Below are 20,672 nucleotides of genomic sequence, written 5' to 3' on the forward strand. Positions count from 1 at the left end.
AGAATCCGCCTGCCAATGCAGGGGACACGGGTTCAATCCCTGGTCCGGGAAGATCCCACATGCTGCGGAGCAACTACGCCCGTGAGCCACAACTGCTGAGCCTGCACTCTAGAGGCCCCGAGCCACAACTACTGAGCCCGCATGCTGCAACTACTGAAGCCCGCGTGCCTAGAGCCCATGCTCTGCAGCAGGAGAAGCCACTGCCATGAGAAGCCCGAGCACTGCAACAAAGAGTAGCTCCCCCTCACTGCAACGAGAGAAAGCCTGGGTGCAGCAATGAAGACCCAATGCAGCCAAAAAATTTAAAAATAAATAAATAAATTTATTGAAAAAAAGAAAAAAGAAGAAAGAAAACCAGATTTAGATAACCCAAGAGGGGAGGGAGTTAATGAGGCAGTTACAGGCAACGTGACAAAGCCCCCGGGGCATGGTAGACTGAGGGACCCTTAATGGCAACTAGAGGAGCAGAGAGCATCTCAAGACTCAGGAAAAGTGTGAGTTACGGACACGATCACGGAAAGGCTATTTACTGAACTAAATACTAAAGTATTTTGAAAAGATATAGATCCCGCCAACCTAAATACAGTGTTTGTTTTGGTTTTATTCCAATATGGGAATAATCTGGCTCTTTTTTTCTCCCAGAAACCACAGGGTTCAGGTAAGTGGCTGAAGTATGGGTTACTGGGAGTCTATAAAAACCATCACTTTATAAATGACAGTCTACCCCTCACCTGGCAATCTGACAATTCTCCCAGCTACTCACTGGAGCAATGCTCTGGGTCTGGCCTTTTGCCAGTATGTGAAAAGGGATCAAGGCACACGCGCTTCACTGTGGCTCCCACTGTAGGTCTCCTTCAGCAGAACTTCTCCAGGAGCCGGCAGTCACCTCAGCAGAAAGCCACCTTGTAGCCGAGAAAGTTCACCTCTTACTGGAGACTGTATTAGCAGGAGAATGCCCATACACACCAAAACATTCTAAGGGAATTCATTATAAGCCCCTAGATGAAAATACAACAGAAAAACTACAGTGCCTGGTATTGGCTTCCCGTGTAGCTGGTAGGTACTTACAGGGTGATAACTACCTACGCCGTGGAAACACGGAGATATACACACTCACCTGCTAACTGAGTCTCATTTCCTCTAAGAAATGTTAAGCAATCTGTCCTGAGATGGTATGGAGGGAGATGAAAATTCCTTTAAAAAAATGATATGGTAAAACCCAAACTCAAACCCAGAGCAAAAGTTGCAGTGCTCTTCTCTGCTTCGATTTTCTAGAAACAGCTTCAGGCAACAGGCTCAGGAGCTGGGTGAATTCAGGGGCCATTTTAGGGCAAGCTGGGTGGGATTAGATGTTCCAGTCTGCACCGTTCTCCTAAGCCTGCTGTGATCTGAAACTTAGCTCTTGGGCCTGGGCCAGAACCAGGCTGACATTCAAGGGTGAGCAAAGAAGGCAGCAGCCTTCAGGCAACTGCTGTGCAGAATTCTCTGGATAATGCCTTTGGCTCTGTTCTCCCCAACGCTGGTCAAATGCCCCCAATCCATACCCTGCCTCCTTAGTGTCACTACAGGTGCCTCCTGCTGAAATCATACACCTTTTTAAGACAATGAAAATAAATCCTACCGCTATCTCTATCTTTTGGTCTCAGTTGAAAACAGTTATCTTTCAGTGATTGTCACAGTGTAGATAACTTGCCCAATTTTACTAAGGCTAAAGTTTGCTCATAACTTCATTAGGAGATATCTGTAATGGAAGAAAAAAGTACCTAATTATTTAATATAAAGATTTATATAATATCCCAATTAGGAAAATGTCATATAAATTTATGTATATCATATATATATCTTTTGTAATTTATTTTGTCATCATTCATAATATATGTATGAGGAGTGTGAATTTAATTTTAGATGCTTTGTTCATTGTTAATTCATCTCAGATTCTCTGTGAGTACTTATGATAATGAATATTTGATGTTCAGGTGGCTTTTCTGTGCTTTCATTTGCAATTTTGCAGTTCAGTAATTGGCGATTAAAGGTGCAGAGAACATTTTTAAAAAGTCTCAGTCACTATAATAAAAATACAAATTGGTTATTCTAGGTTTTTAAAAACTTTTAAGTCTTACTGGGTTGTAAGAAAAGTCTATAAGAAGTTATTCCTTCTGAATTCAGTTTTGGGTAGTATGTTAAAATAGATGCCCCAAATATAACATTATAAGAAATTAGAAATGTTTAAGAAATATCTTGACTATGGCTCAAAGTAGAGAAAAAAGTAGACCAATTTTAATGAATTAATTTTAATTAAGTTAGTCTAGATATGTCCAAATATAAGGTGATCCCCATTTTTTTTTGACACATTTTCAAAAATGTGTCCCAAGTTTGGGACAACTTGACATGTTAAAATTTTGAGATATTAGTGAAATGGTTAAATGTCAACACAATATTGTTGCTTAACAATAACACAAGATATGTTCCTTTTTCCCACTTTCACATTTAATATGTATTTTTAATCACTACAATGTAGTAATTACTGTAGTACATTTTATTTTTTAATTTTTTTATTTAAAAAAAATTTTTTTTTTTATGGCTACTTTATTTATTTATTTATTTATTTTTGGCTGTGTTGGGTCTTCGGTTCGTGCGAGGGCTTTCTCTAGTTACGGCAAGTGGGGGCTGCGGTGCGCGGGCCTCTCACTATCGTGGCCCCTCCCGTTGCGGGGCACAGGCTCCAGACGCGCAGGCTCAGTAGTTGTGGCTCACGGGCCCAGCTGCTCCGTGGCATGTGGGATCTTCCCAGACCAGGGCTCGAACCCGTGTCCCCTGCATTAGCAGGCAGATTCTCAACCACTGCGCCACCAGGGAAGCCCTGTAGTACATTTTATGTTTTAAATTTATCTTTTTTAAAAAAATACAGATTCCCGATTTTATAGATTGAATTTACATCAAGCTAGATGACTTCTCCAATCAGTCTGTTGTTGATCAAAATAAAGTAAGAGAGTGATCCATAATATTAGAGACTTGTAAGGACTGGAGCACAACGTGACTCCATCTTTTCTGAGAGCTAATTTGGGTTAAAACCCCCAAACAACCCACACCTTATAGATATCTATGTATGTTTACGAAACAGAAAATTCAAAAGCTATAAAGGGTCATAGCGAAGTAAGCCAAACTTTCATACCTGTCCCTACTTTTTCCTGCTCTACTTAGGTACTCAACAAATATTTACTAAATGAGTAAGTAATGAACATTTATATACTATCTTCTTTCAGTTTTTTAGTAGGTATTATTTTTACAATCAGAAAAAAATAACAAAGATAAGAAATTAGTTCCCCCATAAATCCGGAATTTATAGCTAGACTTGTCTTTTATTTTCTGAATATATTATAATACTTGTTAAAATTCCATTGAAATTTTAGCTAAAATGTCCACTCTTTCAATCAGCCCAGGTCACTCTAGGGATTGTTTTAGTGATATTAGCTCTATTTACAGTTCCAGAGATCCCTACACATTCTTCCATTGTGTAAGCAATACGGGGAAAATTCTTTGGAATGAAAACTTACCAAAGTTAACAGAGCTATTGAATTGAATACTACCTACTACCTAGAAGTAACAAAGCTACTGTGAAAACTGTCTTAATGTTTTAAAATTATTTGAGTAGTGAAGTTGTAACAAATTAATTACTTTTAATTAGCTAATTAAATCCTGTGGACCTCAATGAACTCAACAAGTTGCACAAGTTTGTAGTCTGCTTCTGGAAGCACTTTGGATAGCGGCAAACGTGTCCAACTGGGGCAGCAGCTGCCTGGACCACCCCAGGCAGGACTATTGAGGACTTTGTCCCATGAGTTTCATGTGTGCCCAAGTGGCATTCTGAGTCCACTCAAACCTGTTGTTTCTCTCAATCCTGCCTTCCTCTGCTGTTCAAAATGTAAGGTGCTTATTTATCTATACCATTGTCGGGTGTCAGTCCGTGCTGCTCTGTGCTGCCTTTCTGGTAACTCATCCTCGGTTGACAGTCCTCAGAAACATTTTCATCATGCTCTAAGAACCCCCATTTTACTATTTACAACAAACAGATACATAGATGAAAATCTAACTGTTTTATATCTTTATCTTCACATATTGTTTCAGTTGGGTTCTCTGGGAAGCAGATGCTAAAATGGAGTTAGGAGTGTAAGACATTTATTGGAGGGTAACACCTGTGAGAGATAAAAGGGGCAGGAAATAGGATTGGAAAGGAAAGGCTCAGACCACAGTGCATATCAGATGAGGTCTCAGTCAATCCAATGAGGAGCTAGAGGACAAAGACTGATGATTAGAAGGGTTCTGCACTGGAAAGCCTGGCAGGCCCCAGTATCTCTGCCATGCTCAGCCATTGGCTGGGGCTCTGCGAGAAAAGAGAGGCCTCCAAAGCTAAGGCAGATCCCGCAGGTGCTAACCACTTGTGGACTGAATGTCCTTGTGGATGAACATCAAGGTTTTTCTTGAAGGGAAATCAGAGAGAAGCAACTCCAGTGCTACCTCATAGATTGAATTCCTCCACTGCCCCACCTCTGAAATCTGAAACTCCAACATGCTACCCGTTCACCTTAATGCCCTATCTTTCCACCATTCGCTCCCTTACTCTCATTATATCTGCTGTTTGATTTCATGTGAAACTTCCACTCCCTTACTCCCTGAACCTTCTCTCAACATTTCACCCTTTCTTGACATCACTGCTTTCTCCAGATAGGCTAGACCCAGTTCCCCATCACTTCATCCATGCTCCAGCCAGTATCCTTAAATTCTTTGCCCCTTTTCCCTAAGTGCCCACAATGCAAAATCGTGTTTATCCATCTGCCTTCTTTATTCCTATACTCAAAATGATGGCCTCAGCTAAAGAAAATCGTACAATACTACAGATTAATGTCACATGGTTTCCAGTCTTAGCTGAAGCCTAAACACTACACAGAAATCCTATAATTAGGTACTTCCTTCTCACATGGCACCGGAAGAAAAATCTTATAATATTTGTTTTGCAACATGTTAAAGAGCATGATGGGGAAAGCTCCTTAGCTTAGATTTGAATTGTGGCTCTTTACTGCCTATGTGGCCTTATTTAACTTCTAGGTCTTTTTTCCCCAGTCTTTTTTTTTTCTAAAGATTTAATTTTATTTATTTTTGGCTGCGTTGGGTCTTTGTTGCTGCACGCAGGCTTTCTCTAATTGTGGCGAGCGGGGGCTACTCTTCGTTGTGGTGCGTGGGCTTCTCATTGCGGTGGCTTCTCTTGTTGTGGAGTACGGGTTCTAGGCGCACAGGCTTCAGTAGTTGTGGCGCATGGGCTCAGTAGTTGTGGCTCGCGGGCTCTAGAGTGCAGGCTCAGTAGTTGTGGTGCACGGGCTTAGTTGCTCTGCCGCATGTGGGATCTTCCCGGACCAGGGATCGAACCTGTGTCCCCTGCATTGGCAGGCGGATTCTTATCCACTGCGCCACTGGGGAAGTCCCTTCTCAGTCTTTAAAATGGAGCTAATATTAACAGTTGATGGCAGATTGTTTTCAGGATTACATAAAATATTTAATCAGTTTAGTGAAAATTCTCAAACCATTGAGAATATATACCCTCAGCTTTTTCCCCACTAACTGCTACCAAGTGAACTCTATTGAAAACTCCTCTTTCCACTGAATACATCCCAATCCAATTTCATAACAGTCTGGACATTTTGTTATTAAACCAGTCCTCTTCTCCACTAGTGCAGGTTAGATAGGAAACTGTGTGTGTGTGTCTTTAGTGAAGGCATGATCAGCTTTCTTGAATTCCACACTTCCCTCCTTCCACATATCCATTTGGTGTTTGAAAAGGAAGACAGGTAGGGAAGAATTTGTTTCTTTATAGTTTGTCAAGGTTGCTGTCCCCTTTCATTGTAAATGACCTTGAATCTTTTCTGAGGCTCAGTATGACCAGGTGGTGACCATAATAAGTTCCACTGACAAAGATGTCAGTCCTCAGCAGTTCCAGTAAACATTGATGGTCCCTGGAAGACTAAACTTTATCTTTTGGTTTAATTTCATCCTTCACAGCCTCACCGCCCACCCATAGGACTGCTCCATTATTCAGTGATCCATATCTTACCTACTTTCTCATTAGCCATTGCAACACAACTCTGGAGCCAAAGGTATAGGTGGGATTCATTTTCTGTATCTCCCAGGAATCAGGGACTTGAGATGAGGTATCCTCACACTCCACCTCTCTACAAATGACCCAATTTCGTTCCTTTTTATGGCTGAGTAATATTCCATTGGGTATATGTACCACATCTTCTTTATCCATTTGTCTGTCGATAGGCATTTAGGTTGCTTCCATGACCTGGCTATTGTAAATAGTGCTGCAATGAACATTGGGATTCATGTGTCTTTTTGAATTATGGTTTTCTCTGGGTAAATGCCCAGTAGTGGCATTACTGGGTCATATAGTAATTCTATTTTTAGTTTTTTAAGGAACTCCATACTGTTCTCCATAGTGGCTATATCAATTTACATTCCCACCAACAGTGCAAGAGGGTTCCCTTTTCTCCACACCCTCTCCAGCATTTGTTGTTTGTAGATTTTCTGATGATACCCATCCTAACTGGTGTGAGGTGATAACTCATTGTAGTTTTGATTTGCATTTCTCTAATAATTAGTGATGTTGAGCAGCTTTTCATGTGCCTCTTGGCCATCTGTATGTCCTCTTTGGAGAAATGTCTATTTAGGTCTTCTGCCCATTTTTTAAATTGGGTTGTTGTTTTTTTAATACTGAGCTGCATGAGCTGTTTATATATTTTGGAGATTAATCCTTTGTCCGTTGATTCTTTTGCAAATATTTTCTCCCATTCTGAGGGTTGTCTTTTCGTTTTGTTTACAGTTTCCTTTGCTGTGCAAAAGCTTTTAAGTTTCATTAGGTCCCGTTTGTTTATTTTTGTTTTTATTTCCATTTCTCTAGGAGGTGGATCAAAAAAGATCTTGCTGTGATTTACGTCAAAGAGTGTTCTTCCTATGTTTTCCTCTAAGAGTTTTATAGCGTCCGGTCTTACATTTAGGTCTCTAATCCATTTTTAGTTCATTTTTGTGTATCGTGTTAGGGGGTGTTCTAATTTCACTCTTTTACATGAAGCTGTCCAGTTTTCCCAGCACTACTTATTGAAGAGACTGTCCTTTCTCCATTGTATATCCTTGCCTCCTTTGTCATAGATTAGTTGACCATATGTGCGTGGGTTTATCTCTGGGCTTTCTATCCTGTCCCATTGATCTATATTTCTGTTTTTGTGCCAGTACCATATTGTCTTGATTACTGTAGCTTTGTAGTATAGTCTGAAGTCAGGGAGTCTGCTTCCTCCAGCTCTGTTTTTTTCCCTCAAGGTTGCTTTGGCTATTCGAGGTGTTTTCTGTCTCCATACAAATTTTAAGATTTTTTTGTTCTAGTTCTGTAAAAAATGCCATTGGTAATTTGAAAGGGGTTGCATCGAATCTGTAGATTGCTTTGGGTAGTATAGTCATTTTCACAATATTGATTCTTTCAATCCTAGAACGTGGTATATCTCTCCATCTGTTTGTGTCATCTTTGATTTCTTTCATCAATGTCTTATAGTTTTCTGACTACAGGTCTTTTACCTCCTTAAGTAGTTTTGTCCCTAGATATTTTATTCTTTTTGTTGCAATGGTGAATGGGATTGTTTCCTTAATTTCTCTTTCTGATCTTTCATTGTTAGTGTATAGAAATGCAAGAGATTTCTGTGTATTTTGTATCCTGCAACTTTACCAAATTCATTGACTAGCTCTAGTAGTTTTCTGGTGGCATCTTTAGGATTCTCTATGTACAGTATCATGTCATCTGCAAATAGTGACAGTTTTACTTCTACTTTTCCAATTTGTATTCCTTTTTCTTCTCTGATTGCTGTGGCTAGGACTTCCAAAACTATGTTGAATAACAGTGGAGAGAGTGGACATCCTTGTCTTGTTCCTGATCTTAGAGGAAATGCTTTCAGTTTTTCACCATTGAGAATGATGTTTGCTGCGGGTTTGTCATATATGGCCCTTATTATGTTGATGTAGGTTCCCTCTATGCCCATTTTCTGGAGAGTTTTTATCATAAACGGGTGTTGAATTTTGTCAAAAGCTTTTTCTGCATCAATTGAGATGATCATATGGTTTTTATTCTTCAATTTGTTAATACAATGTATCAGATTGATTGATTTGCGTGTATTGAAGAATCCTTGCATCCCTGGGATAAATCTCACTTGATCATGGTGTATGATCCTTTTAATGTGCTGTTGGATTCTGTTTGCTAGTATTTTGTTGAGGATTTTTGCATCTATATTCATCAGTGATATTGGTCTGTAATTTTCTTTTTTCGTAGAATCTTTGTCTGGTTTTGGCATGAAGGTGATGGTTGCCTCATAGAATGAGTTTGGGAGTGTTCCCTCCTCTGCAATTTTTTGGAAGAGTTTGAGAAGGATGGTGTTAGCTATTCTCTAAATGTTTGATAGAATTCACCTGTGAAGCCATCTGGTCCTGGACTTTTATTTGTTGGAAGATTTTTAATCACAGTTTCAATTTCATTGCTTGTGATTGCTCTGTTCATATTTTCTATTTCTTCCTGGTTCAGCCTTGAAAGGTTATACCTTTCTAAGAATTTGTCCATTTCTTCCAGGTTGTCCATTTTATTGGCATAGAGTTGCTTGTAGTAGTCTCTTATAATGTTTTGTAGTTCTGTGGTGTTTGTTGTAACTTCTCCTTTTTCACTCCTAATTTTATTGATTTGAGTACTCTCCCTCTTTTTCTCGATGAGTCTGGCTAATGGTTTATCAATTTTTTTTATCTTCTCAAAGAACCAGGTTTTAGTTTTATTGATCTTTGCTATTGTTTTCTTTGTTTCTATTTCATTTATTTATGCTCTGATCTTTATGATTTCTTTCCTTCTGCTAACTTTGGGTTTTGTTTGTTCTTTCTCTAGTTCCTTTAGGTGTAAGGTTAGATTGTTTATTTGAGATTTTTCTTGTTTCTTGAGGTAGGATTTTATTGCTATAAACTTCCCTCTTAGAACTGCTTTTGCTGCATCCCAAGGGTTTTGGATTGTTGTGTTATCGTTGTCATTTGTCTCTAGGTATTTTTTGATTTCCTCTTTGATTTCTTCAGTGATCTCTTGGTTATTTAGTAATGTATTGTTTATCCTCCATGTGTTTGTGTTTTTTACGTTTTTTTCCCTGCAATTTATTTCTAAGCTTATAGTGTTGTGGTCGGAAAAGATGCTTGATATGATTTCAATTTTCTTAAATTTACCAAGGCTTGATTTGTGACCCAAGGTGTGATCTGTCCTGGAGAATGTTCCATGTGCACTTCAGAAGTGTAATCTGCTGTTTTCGGATGGAATGTCCTATAAATATCAATTAAATCTATCTGGTCTATTGTGTCATTTAAAGCTTGGGTTTCCTTATTAATTTTCTGTCTGGTTGATCTGTCCATTGGTGTAAGTGAGGTGTTAAAGTCCCCCACTATTATTGTGTTACTGCCGATTTCCTCTTTTATAGCTGTTAGCATTTGCCTTATGTATTGAGGTGCTTCTATGTTGGGTGCATATATATTTATAATTATTATATCTTCTTCTTGGATTGATCCCTTGATCATTATATAGTGTCCTTCCTTGTCTCTTGGAACATTCTTTATTTTAAAGTCTATTTTATCTGATATGAGTATTGCTACTCTCAGCGCTTCCTGGACTTGGGTGGCTATTTCCTTTCCCATGTTAGGGAAATTTTCGACTATAATCTCTTCAAATATTTTCTCGGGTCCTTTCTCTCTCTCTTCTCCTTCTGGGACCCCTATAATGCGAATGTAGGTGCATTTAATGTTGTCCCAGAGGTCTCTTAGGCTGTCTTCATTTCTTTTCATTCTTTTTTCTTTATTCTGTTCTGTGACAGTGATTTCCACCATTCTGTCTTCCAGGTCACTTATCCATTCTTCTGCCTCGGTTATTCTGCTATTGATTCCTTCTAGTGTATTTTTCATTTCAGTTATTGTATTGTTCATCTCTGTTTGTTTGTTCTTTAATTCTTCTAGGTCTTTGTTAAACATTTCTTGCATCTTCTCGATCTTTGCCTCCATTCTTTTTCCAAGGTCCTGGATCATCTTCACTATCATTATTCTGAATTCTTTTTCAGAATGTTGCCTATTTCCACTTCATTTAGCTGTTTTTCTGGGGTTTTATCTTGTTTCTTCATCTGGTACATAGTCCTCTGCCTTTTCATTTTGTCTATCTGTGAATGTGGTTTTTGTTCCACAGGCTGCAGGACTGTAGTTCTTCTTGCTTCTGCTGTCTGCCCTCTGGTGGGTGAGGCTATCTAAGAGGCTTGTGGGTGCTTCCTGATGGGAAGGACTGGTGGTAGGTAGAGCTGGGTGTTGCTCGGGTGGGCAGAGCTCAGTCAAACTTTAATCCGCTTGTCTGCTGATGGGTGGGTTCCCTCCTTGTTGGTTGTTTGGTCTGAGGCGACCCAGCACTGGAGCATACAGGCTCTTTGGTGGGGCTAATGGCGGAATGTGGGAGGGCTCACACCAAGGAGTACTTCCTAGAACTTCTGCTGCCAGTGTCCTTGTTCCCGCATGAGCCACAGCCACCCCCCGCCTCTGCAGGAGACCCTCGAACACTAGCAGGTAAGTCTGGTTCAGTCTCCTATGGGGTCACTGCTCCTTCTCCCTGGGCCCTGATATGCACACTACTTTGCATGTGCCCTCCAAGAGTGGAGTCTCTGTTTCACCCAGTCCTGTTGAAGTCCTGCAATCAAATCCCGCTAAACTTCAAAGTTTGATTCTCTGGGAATTCCTCCTCCCGTTGCTGGACCCCCAGGTTGGGAAGCCTGACGTGGGACTCAGAACCTTCACTCCAGTGGGTGGACATCTGTGGTATAGTTGTTCTACAGTTTGTGAGTCACCCACCCAACGGTTATGGGATTTGATTTTATTGTGATTGCGCCTCTACCATCTCACTGTGGCTTCTCCTTTGTCTTTGGATGTGGGGTATCTTTTTTTGGTGAGATCCAGTGTCTTCCTGTCGATGACTGTTCAGCAGTTAGTTGTGATTCCGGTGCCCTCACAAGAGGGAGGGAGCACACGTCCTTGTACTCCACCATCTTGAACCAATCTCCTCTAATGTTAAAATATCACTTTTACCCATCGTTATATCACTCTTCAGTTCTGTGGTTGTCGTTTGCCAATATGATAAATTTACATAAGAAAAATACATGTAAGATAGTTCAACTTAATCAGTTCAGAGATTCATATCCAAAGAATTTAAGATTTATGAATGCAACATTTATTTTTCATTTTCAAATAATGTATATATATATATTTTTTTTAATTAATTAATTAATTAATTAATTAATTTATGGCTGTGTTGGGTCTTCGTTTCTGTGTGAGGGCTTTCTCTAGTTGTGGCAAGCAGGGGCCACTCTTCATCGCGGTGCGCGGGCCTCTCACTATCGCGGCCTCTCTTGTTGCAGAGCACAGGCTCCGGATGCGCAGGCTCAGTAATTGTGGCTCACGGGCCCAGCTGCTCTGCGGCATGTGGGATCTTCCCAGACCAGGGCTCGAACCCGTGTCCCCTGCATTGGCAGGCAGATTCTCAACCGCTGCACCACCAGGGAAGCCCCCCAAATAATGTATATTTTTAATGCAGTATTTCAAATGAAGAGTTTAATATGGTTTGATGTTAACTATGGTGTTTTTAGTACTATTTTCCTCTTTTAAAGCCCTCTCCCAAAACATTAAGCATGTAAATTTCACCTAAGCAACTATGTATATATATACATATATACACACACACATATTTACACAGAAGCATACACAATCACTGTTTTCATTACTTACTTGTATTGTCTCTACTTATGAAAAATTACTAAAATATTGAAGTTCTGTAATAAATGTCTTAGCTTGTAAGATCCTCCTTATGGTCTTTACCTACTGTTACAATGAAACAAAAACATGCTGGTTTACAACATTGGGCTTAGTAATGGTTAGGTAGTCCTGTCTCTCAGTCTTGTGCTATGACTGATTTTACTCATTCTGAGAACCGTGGATACTGGGTGTGTCATGGATGTGGAGGGAAATCTCAGTTCAGTATACAGTTGACTCTTGAACAATCGGGTTTGAACTGTGTGGGTTGACTTATATGCAGATTTTTTCAATAGTAAATACTGCAGTACTACAGGATCCCTGGTTGGTTGAATCCTCGGATGTCAAACCATGGATACTGAAGAACCGGGGATTCGGAGTGACTATAAATTACACTCGAAAATGCCTACCACACAGAGGGTCGGCACCCCCTAACCCCTGTGTTGTTCAAGGATCAACTGTATATATATTCAGAATTCATATGATTAAAAAAAAGGATGGTTATAGTTTACCTCGTATACATAATATTCTTAGTATTTCAGTCATTTAAATTGTATTAGATCTCTATCCTCTCAAGTTTAATTAGTAGGAACACAAAACTTTTTATCTTTGGTGCCAACTTCCAAAATAGCAACATGTTTTTCTCTTTGCTTTTACTCTTATTTCAATTAGTATTGAAATATTTTACATAGTCTCAGCTTCACACATACTTTTTTGGTGTATATAGTGGCATGCCCTTCAGTTTGATAAAAACACGTAGAAAACCTGAGTAAATGATTTTTTAAAAACACTGCTTAGAATTGAGTGGAAGTTGGCAGAGTTTTGGAATAACAATAAGTATATATTAAACTCACAAAGGATTGAGATATATCTGCAATAGTTCATACATTTCTTGGAACTGTGCAAAAAAAGTTTGGTATTTAATAAATGCTATACCTAATATGAGAGTATGGTAAGTATAAATGATGAAAAAAAAGGATACTTTCATCTGGTTCTATAGCTTCTGATAATTCATTTTAGAATTTACTTTTTTAGGTTTCTTTTTGAACCTATGCTATGCATGCGTCATATTACATGAACTAATGTACATTTAAATCACAGAAAGGAACCAGTCACATTTTTTTTTCATGTTTCTGTCACTTTCTGTCCTTAGAAACAGTTGACCCTTGGCCAATCGCTCATGATTTGGAGAAATAAGTGGAACTCTACCCAGGGGACCCTAAATGTAAAACTGCAATCTGATAAATTACAAGACAGCTGTGGTAAGTGATAGATTATACACCTAGATGTAATTTAACCTCTAAAAGTTTTAAGCAGTATTTCTCAATTACAGGGTGCTTAAATACAAATATGAGGCCTTTGTTAGCAAACATCCAAAACAGGAAAAAGCATCACTGGACTCAAAGCCTGTTGAGGGTTAGGGACCTGCTTTCTGGTTTACCTGATTCATCGGCCATGCGCAGAGCTCGCCTCCTTCTACAGTGCCCGACCAATATTTATTAAATGCACTATTTTAGATCTAAATATTGGAAGGATTATAAATATTGCCCATGAGAAGTAAGATTTAAAAAGAGATTGCTGCACCTTTTTTTCCTTCTCTGTGCTCCTGCACTCTGGGTTCAGGTGAAGGGTGGGAACTGACTAGGCAGAGAAGGAACATGAAGGTTTAGGGTGTAAGGCAGTTACACTCCCATTACACATTTTTGTGCCATTTTCACTCCTTTCTGATTGCTTATCTGAAACATTGGGCTACTAGATTAAAATTTACAGCCCCTCCCTGAACCTTCTGGTACTGAGTACCTTGGGGCTTTTCTCCTGCTTTTTTCTTCGCAGGTGTCCGTGTCGTAGATATTTTGGTACCTGTTCTCTCCCCCCACCCCACCCCCAGGCATTGAATTTGCGGGATGAGGAAAATGACCACTTCTCTATCCTCCACAGTGATCTATAAACGATGCTTATGGAATGCATGATGACAACTTTAATCCCAATCCCAAATGAGACTGGGAGTCCCTCAGCCCCTCCCGAGGAAACCTCTTTCATCACAAGCAGTCGTGAAGGGAGGGCAGGTCTTCCACGCCCTTTTCTGAGATATGCCCTGAAGGCCCTGAGGGATTACCCAAGGTGTGGGGGGGAAGGGGAACCAAAAGACGGGGCCCGGGGCCAAGTTTCCTCCCTCTCCTCATTTCGCAGGGTGCGGGGATGGGGAAGGAGGGATGCAGCTGGTGTGTCTGAGCGACTAATCACCACCTGCGGAGAACAGGGGAATAAGGGTACCCGCTGGGACCCGTCCGCAGCCCCGCCCGGCGCTGCGCACGCCTTTTGTAAGCGCCCGAGGCCCCGCCCCCACCAGGCCCCGCCCCTCCCCGGCTCGGGCACAAGCTCCGGCTCGGGCTCCCCCGGCGGAGGGGGGCGGAGAGAAGCCGCAGCTGCAACTTCGCCTGGAGCCTTTGAGGCTGGGCGCAGCCGGGGACCGAATCGCCGACATCGCGGAGCCGCCGCTTCCCCGGCCCGGGCCTCAACCGAGCCGGCTCGACCATGGCAGCCGCCACCGCGGCGAATCAGGCCCCTGCGCTCCCCGCCCGTCGCTGAGCGGCCGTTAACCAGCCCGCCCTCTGGTTCCCCCGCCGGTGCCGCCGCGGCCCAGGCTCCGGACAAGTTTCCGCCGCCGGAGGCGAAGGCAGGGAGGACGGACGTGGGGAGTCGGGCGCCCCCGGCCCACTCGGCGCTCCCGCCCGAGATGTGGGGGCGCTTCCTGGCCCCGGAGGCCGGCGGCCGGGACAGCCCCGGCGGAGCCCGCAGCTTCCCGGCGTGTAAGTAACGGGACAGGCCCCCGGCTGGGGTGGGGGTCGCGGCCGACCGCGGCGCCTCGGGACCCCGCCGCCGCTCCCCTCCCTCCTCAGGCCTGGCTTCCCCCTGGCCGCCCGCCCCCGACGCCGCGCGCCGGCCCGCCAGCCCGGCTTCCTCCCGGCTGCTGACGCCCGGCCCCGCGGGCTGACTTCTGGCGCCCCGCGTCCCCGGCCCTGTCCGCCCTGCATCGCGGCGCACCGGCTCGGCGCGGCTCGGTGTCCGGGCCGCTCCTCCTGGGGCCGCAGCCCGGGCGCCCCAACTTACAGCTCGCTTGGGCCTCCTCGGGTTAAGCTTTGTTGTGCGTCCTCCTCCCTTTTTCTCGTGGGTTGTGTGGCCGACGTGGGTAACGGGGCTCACGGAGCCCCGGGCGGGAAGGTCGCTGCGACCGTGCTGCATCGGCGGCGGCGCGGCGCGCGCCAGGGGGACCGGGATCTGCTGCAGCCGCGTCCGCACACCCTACTTTAGGGCGCGTTTTGGGGCGGAAGGAGACTGCTGGTGATGCCTTGGCTGCAAGTGCCCGCCGAGGGGTCCAGCCCCTCACTGAGACCTGGTCACCGCCCAGCAGCCCTCTCTGGAGGACATGTCCTGCCAAAGCCAGTCGATCTTTGAGCAATAGGGGTGTTAATCCGTTTGCCTGTCCCTGGCCCTTTCAAGGAAAATTGGGGGTTTGCCGCGTTGGGTGTGTGAAGAGAGCTGTTTGTAACGCACAGCCATTTCATGCCTGCATCACTTAAAAGTTGTGTAGGAGCCGCCAAATTAGGATAAATCGTCCCCTAATTTGTGATATAAAAAATAAGGCTTGGGTTGCCTGTGACAAGTTATCTGACGTTGACGGTTCTTTCACGCAGTTTAATCTTAATTGAATTTTGAACCCCCCATGAGAAGCTGCAAGTTATATGGACCATTTATCCAGAAAAAACCGCCATATGTACTTACACAAAAATTTTCCTACAACTTTAGGTGCTTCTAGGACTCCTATTAAGTAACCTTGTTACACAAAATGAGCTCTACTTGTGTAACTGACATTTTGGTATACATTTTCAAAACTGTTTGCGAAACAAAAAAGCAGAAGCATTTGGAAGTGGTTTTTTGTTGGTAGTATTTTTGCTATTTAAAAAATATCAGGCACAAACTCAGATTTCTATTAAAATTTCAAATAATGCAATTCTGTGATAGTTTAGAAATTTGTGATGTGGGGTTTTTTTTAGGCATATAATTTTGTCATCTTTATTTAGGGTGTAATTGACAAATAGAAATTGTATTGATAGATACATTTAATATGTGCAACTTGGTTTTGATATACACACACATACACACACACATTGTGAAATGATCTCCACAATCAAACTAGTTGACATATCCATCACCTCATAGTTACCATTTTTTTGTGTCGTGTGTTTGGTGAGAAAACCTTAAGGTCTACCCTCTTAACGCATTTCAAGCATACAATACAGTATTGTTAACTGTAGTAGCATACTGTACGTTAGATCTAGACATAAAATTTTTTAAATCCAGAGTTAGATTTGAAATCATTCTCTTAAATTTGGTCCTGCAACACTTTTAGAAATAATAGAATTGAACGTAGGCATGAGTTTAGTAAAAAAATCATATAAGTAGGAAATTATTTTCTCTGAAATGTATACCATTTGTCCTAAGAAGAGGAGACAGCACTTGAGAGGTTTCTGATGCTCACTGGGTGCTTACAAACTCTGCAGTCAAAGTAACTTCAGTGAGTGAGAAGGTACTTCATTATCCCTAGAGGCTGGAGGGAATGGTTTCAGTTTATCTGTACATGTCAGAAGCCATCTGTAATGTCTTTGTAACCTAACCTCTTAAAATTTATTTGTAATAATAACATGTTTGAAGGCTTAATATCCCCCAAGCATTGTATCCATTTTTCCATTGTTTTCTATGAAGAAGAAAACATCATAGTGCTTAGAAATTTTTAATTAACTGAAGGAAGGACTTTGAGGTTATATTGCACCCTCTAAACCTTTGCTGTGACAAAGAATATAGTGGAAGAAGATACTTTATAAATACTACCCAATTTTAATAAATTTGGACAGTATATCTTTACAACAAATATATTTTATCTAACCTTTGACAGTGATAAACCTTTGGTAAGTCAGGACATGCCTTTCCAATAAAAATTTTTTTTCAGCTATATGCTGAGAATAGATTACTTTTACAGAATAGTGATATAATTATGTTTATTCTCTTCTTGAGCCAAGCAAATCTTTAAAATTTTTTTAGTTTAAAAATTTATACCTTAGATGAAAAACTTGTGTGGTTTCTTTAGCAAATGAGCAGACAGTGAAGGTCAAGGTAATGACCTCTGACTTGGTTCATGTAGACATTTTTTTCTTAGAATTTAAAGGAAATTTATATATTTGAAACACTGTCCAGTATTATCTTTTGACTACCTTGAGCGATTTTCGAGCTTTTCTGAAAGCAGAAGGAACCAGTCTTCTGATTGAATTTATCAGCAATCATTTTGGTTTTGATGGCCGGTGTGAAGACAGAGATATGTAAATTATTTCTGGTATTTAAATGAGTTTGTCTCAGTATGTGGGTTAATTCTGGGTGTCCTAAAACTGGTTTGTTTATACAGTTATGTAACTAAAGGGAAAACCAAAGGTAATGTAGAACCAGTGTTCTGAAAAATTGGAGAAAACTTTCTTTTTAAGGTAATGGCAGTTAAAACAAGTGGGACTAATTAGCGTGGTTTGGAAAATACTGAACTTTTGACCTTTTCTTTAGGGTTTAATTTTGTTTTGGCTTTACCCACAGTTTTTCAGCTTTACAGATATTATTGTTATAAATGAAAATAAAGTGAATATTTTCTTATATTTCCATACAAAGATCAAACAAAAGGCCACCCTCCCCCTCCTTTTTTTTCCAATTGGCAAGTGTGGTTAGAAAGCTAATTTTAAATAGAACAAGTGGTATGTCTTTTATACATTTGGTTGAGTGCATTTGAGAAGATCCTGTTATTCAAAATGTATAATAGTTTCAAATTTGGATGAAAGATAGATGTATTTCCCTTAGGTTTTAAAAATCTAGTATGACATGGGGATATTTTGAGTACTTATACTTAGGTATACTGAATTTGTTCCTTTTTATAAATCATACTTTCAAAATATTAATACATTTAACCCTTAAAACATTTGGAGGTAGGATATGATAGTTTTCAAGTGTGCTGAAAAGAAAATGTTATAGAAAATACTTACATAATCTGAAGAAGTGTCATTTGTTCAGTGCCTCAAGCTTTAAATCTGCCTTTTCCTAGTTGATTCCTGGCCATAAGGTATTTAGTGATGTCATAATGATGGTGGTAGTAACTGGTATGATTATGTCAAATACAAAGTTTTTCTGTGGTTCTGAATTAAATGGACCCAAAAGTACTCTGATAACAATGAAACATAACTCTTCTGCCTAAACTCATTTGGACATGTTCTTTTATAATAGGCTTTGGGGGATGAGGGGTGAATCTCAACTTTAGTGATGACTTTTGTGAAATGAACCTGATTATTACTGATAGCTTCTTGGCTTGAATGAAGCTGGTAAATTAATCTGAGGCCAGGCAGTAAATGGTGAGTTCAGCCTCTGTTTTGAATGTTTCTGTATGTTGAGAACGGAAAGCTTTTACACAGTCTTGAGTTTTCTGACTGGGTGAAATGTGTATATTTGTACTCTGAGAAAAAGATGAAGAAATGAAGGCTCTCAGATTTTACTGAGTTATAGCTTAATTAGCTCCTTCAAATTGTATATTAAAAAATGAACAATGTGATCATTTAGATAACTTCTAAAGCTAAATGAAATACTAATTATTGTTACTACTTAAGGATATATATTTTTTACACTGGCAAAATAATATTCTACCAAGTGGAATTTATTGTATAAGGTCATTTTAAGAACGGGACTGTTCAACATAAAAGAACATCAAATTGCTCTTCATACTAATATTTTACTTGGACTTTCTATTTTTCTTTAATTAAAAAAAATTCATTGTTGTTACCTAGCATAGTGCTTGTCACGTACATAAGTACTTGGTAAATATGAGTCATTCTTTCAGTAAATATTGTGTGGTAGGCATTGTACTAGGCTCTGGGGATACATCATTGAACAAGAAAGATAGGGTCCCAGCTCTAAGGGAACTTACGTTCTAGTAGGGAGGAAACAGTCTGTAAGTAAACTAACAAGATAATTCAGCTAATGTTAAGTACTATGAAGAAAAGGGAGCTGGGTGAGATGGTGTAGTATGGGTAGATCTGGGTAGAGAAGGCCTCTCTGAGGAGGTAACATTGCTCTGAGACCTGAGTGATGAGGAGCCAGACACGAGGGCAGGAGTGTTCAGGCAGAGGGTATAGAAACAGCTCCAAGGTAGAAATGAATTTGGGGAGCTTGAGGAATATCAGAGGTCAGTGAGTCTGGAGCGCAGTGAGTAGGGATATGAGGTGAGGGAGGCCTGATGTAAGGCATTGTAAGAATTGGTAAGAATTTTGGGTTCTTTTCTGTGTGAGGGGAAGGCAGCTGTGGGTGGGTAGGGGAGATGACTGTTCATTCTTTCACTCAGCACACTGGGCGCTACTGTGAGGCAGACCTCGTTCTGTGTTCTGTGTCCTGGGGAGATGAAGCAGATATCCCTGTCCTTGGTGTTTATAGATCACTCCTGGCTGTTTTGTGGGGGAAGAAATTATGGCGCAGTGGGGGAAAGATTGGCAGTAGGGAAGCCGGTTAATAGGTCATTGCGGTGATTGGGTGAGAGATGATGGCTTGGATCAGAGTGGGAAGATTGGATAGGAGAGAACAGAATGGGTCTGGAATATACTCGAGAAATAAAGCTGACAGGATTTACTGATGGTTTGGGGGTGGTAAATGAAGGAAAGAGGAATCAAAGATGATGTCTTAGTTGGCGCTTCAGTAATTATAATGGATGGTGGCGCCATTTTCTGAGGTGTGGAAGAATGTGAGGAAGATAAGTGGAATTAAGAGTCCTGTTTTAGCCGTGTGGCGTTTGAGATGCATTTGAGAGGTTCAGGTGAGATGTTGGGTATACAAGTCTGCATCTCAGTGGGGAGATGGGAAGGTGGAGGTAGGGATTTTGAGAGTTACCTGTGCCTGAATGGTGTTTAAATGTGATCACATAGAGTATCGAGAAGACAGCAGAGGTTACCGTTTTCTGGTCAGATAGAGGAGGGAGGAGCCATCCAAAGAGACTGAGAAGGACCAGCCAGTGAAGTAGGAGTACAGCCAGCAGAGTGTGGTGTTCCAGAGGAGAGGAGACTGAAGGAACGAGTCTGCACCACCAGAGCCGCATGCTTCCGAGAGGCCATGTAAGATGAGACGGAAGAGAATGGACCAGGGCCACTGCATACTTCCAGTGAGAGACTTAAAAATTTAAAACTAGTAGGGATTAAAGATTCTCTAATCGAGTCTGCACATTTTATTACATAGAATTGGTACCTAAGTTCTCAGTGAGTGTTTGGGTTGCTTTCTTTGCCCTTACCATTTCTCAAGCTAGGGTGACCAACTATCTGGGTTTGCCTGGGACATTCAGTTTTAAAACTAGCGGTACTGTCTCCTGGGATGCCTTACATTGAACAGTCACTGAGTCTTGACTATAGGATTCTGCCTAGGGCATCTGAACTGGTGTAAGGTTTTAAATTACTTTAAAGAGATTTTTAAATTACTTTAAAGATAGTAGATTCAAGATCAGGAACTTTGTTTTATGCCCTCTTTACATAGTAGATGTCTTCATTGCTTTATTGATGCTGTCTTAATACTAAAAGTTCAGAGTTCTGAAGTGAACTCTAGTTTTTAGTTAACCTTCTGAAAGAGAATGGGATGAAAAATTTGGACTACATTTCATGTAAAGTTTAAAGTTTTCTATGAGGTGCTTACACTGTCTTGTAGAGGCAGATATCGTGTGT

General features: G+C 41.1%; 1 protein-coding gene across 3 annotated transcripts in view; it reads left to right on the forward strand.

Annotated features, from left to right (window-relative positions):
* The window catches only part of CEP85L (centrosomal protein 85 like), a 207,359-nt gene that overhangs the window by 37,686 nt on the left and 149,001 nt on the right, over positions 1 to 20,672 (forward strand). For 2 of the 3 annotated variants that reach the window (XM_036871170.1, XM_036871168.1), the window contains exon 2: positions 13,046 to 13,154. In XM_036871170.1, the coding sequence (XP_036727065.1) occupies positions 13,073 to 13,154 (82 nt within the window). In that variant the 5' untranslated portion in view covers positions 13,046 to 13,072. Of the gene's footprint in view, positions 1 to 13,045; positions 13,155 to 14,313; positions 14,703 to 20,672 lie in introns of those variants that run through there. The other variant, XM_036871171.1, reaches the window with a different exon arrangement.

This window comes from Balaenoptera musculus, chromosome 12 (assembly GCF_009873245.2).
Source record: "Balaenoptera musculus isolate JJ_BM4_2016_0621 chromosome 12, mBalMus1.pri.v3, whole genome shotgun sequence".
Lineage (NCBI taxonomy): Eukaryota > Metazoa > Chordata > Mammalia > Artiodactyla > Balaenopteridae > Balaenoptera > Balaenoptera musculus.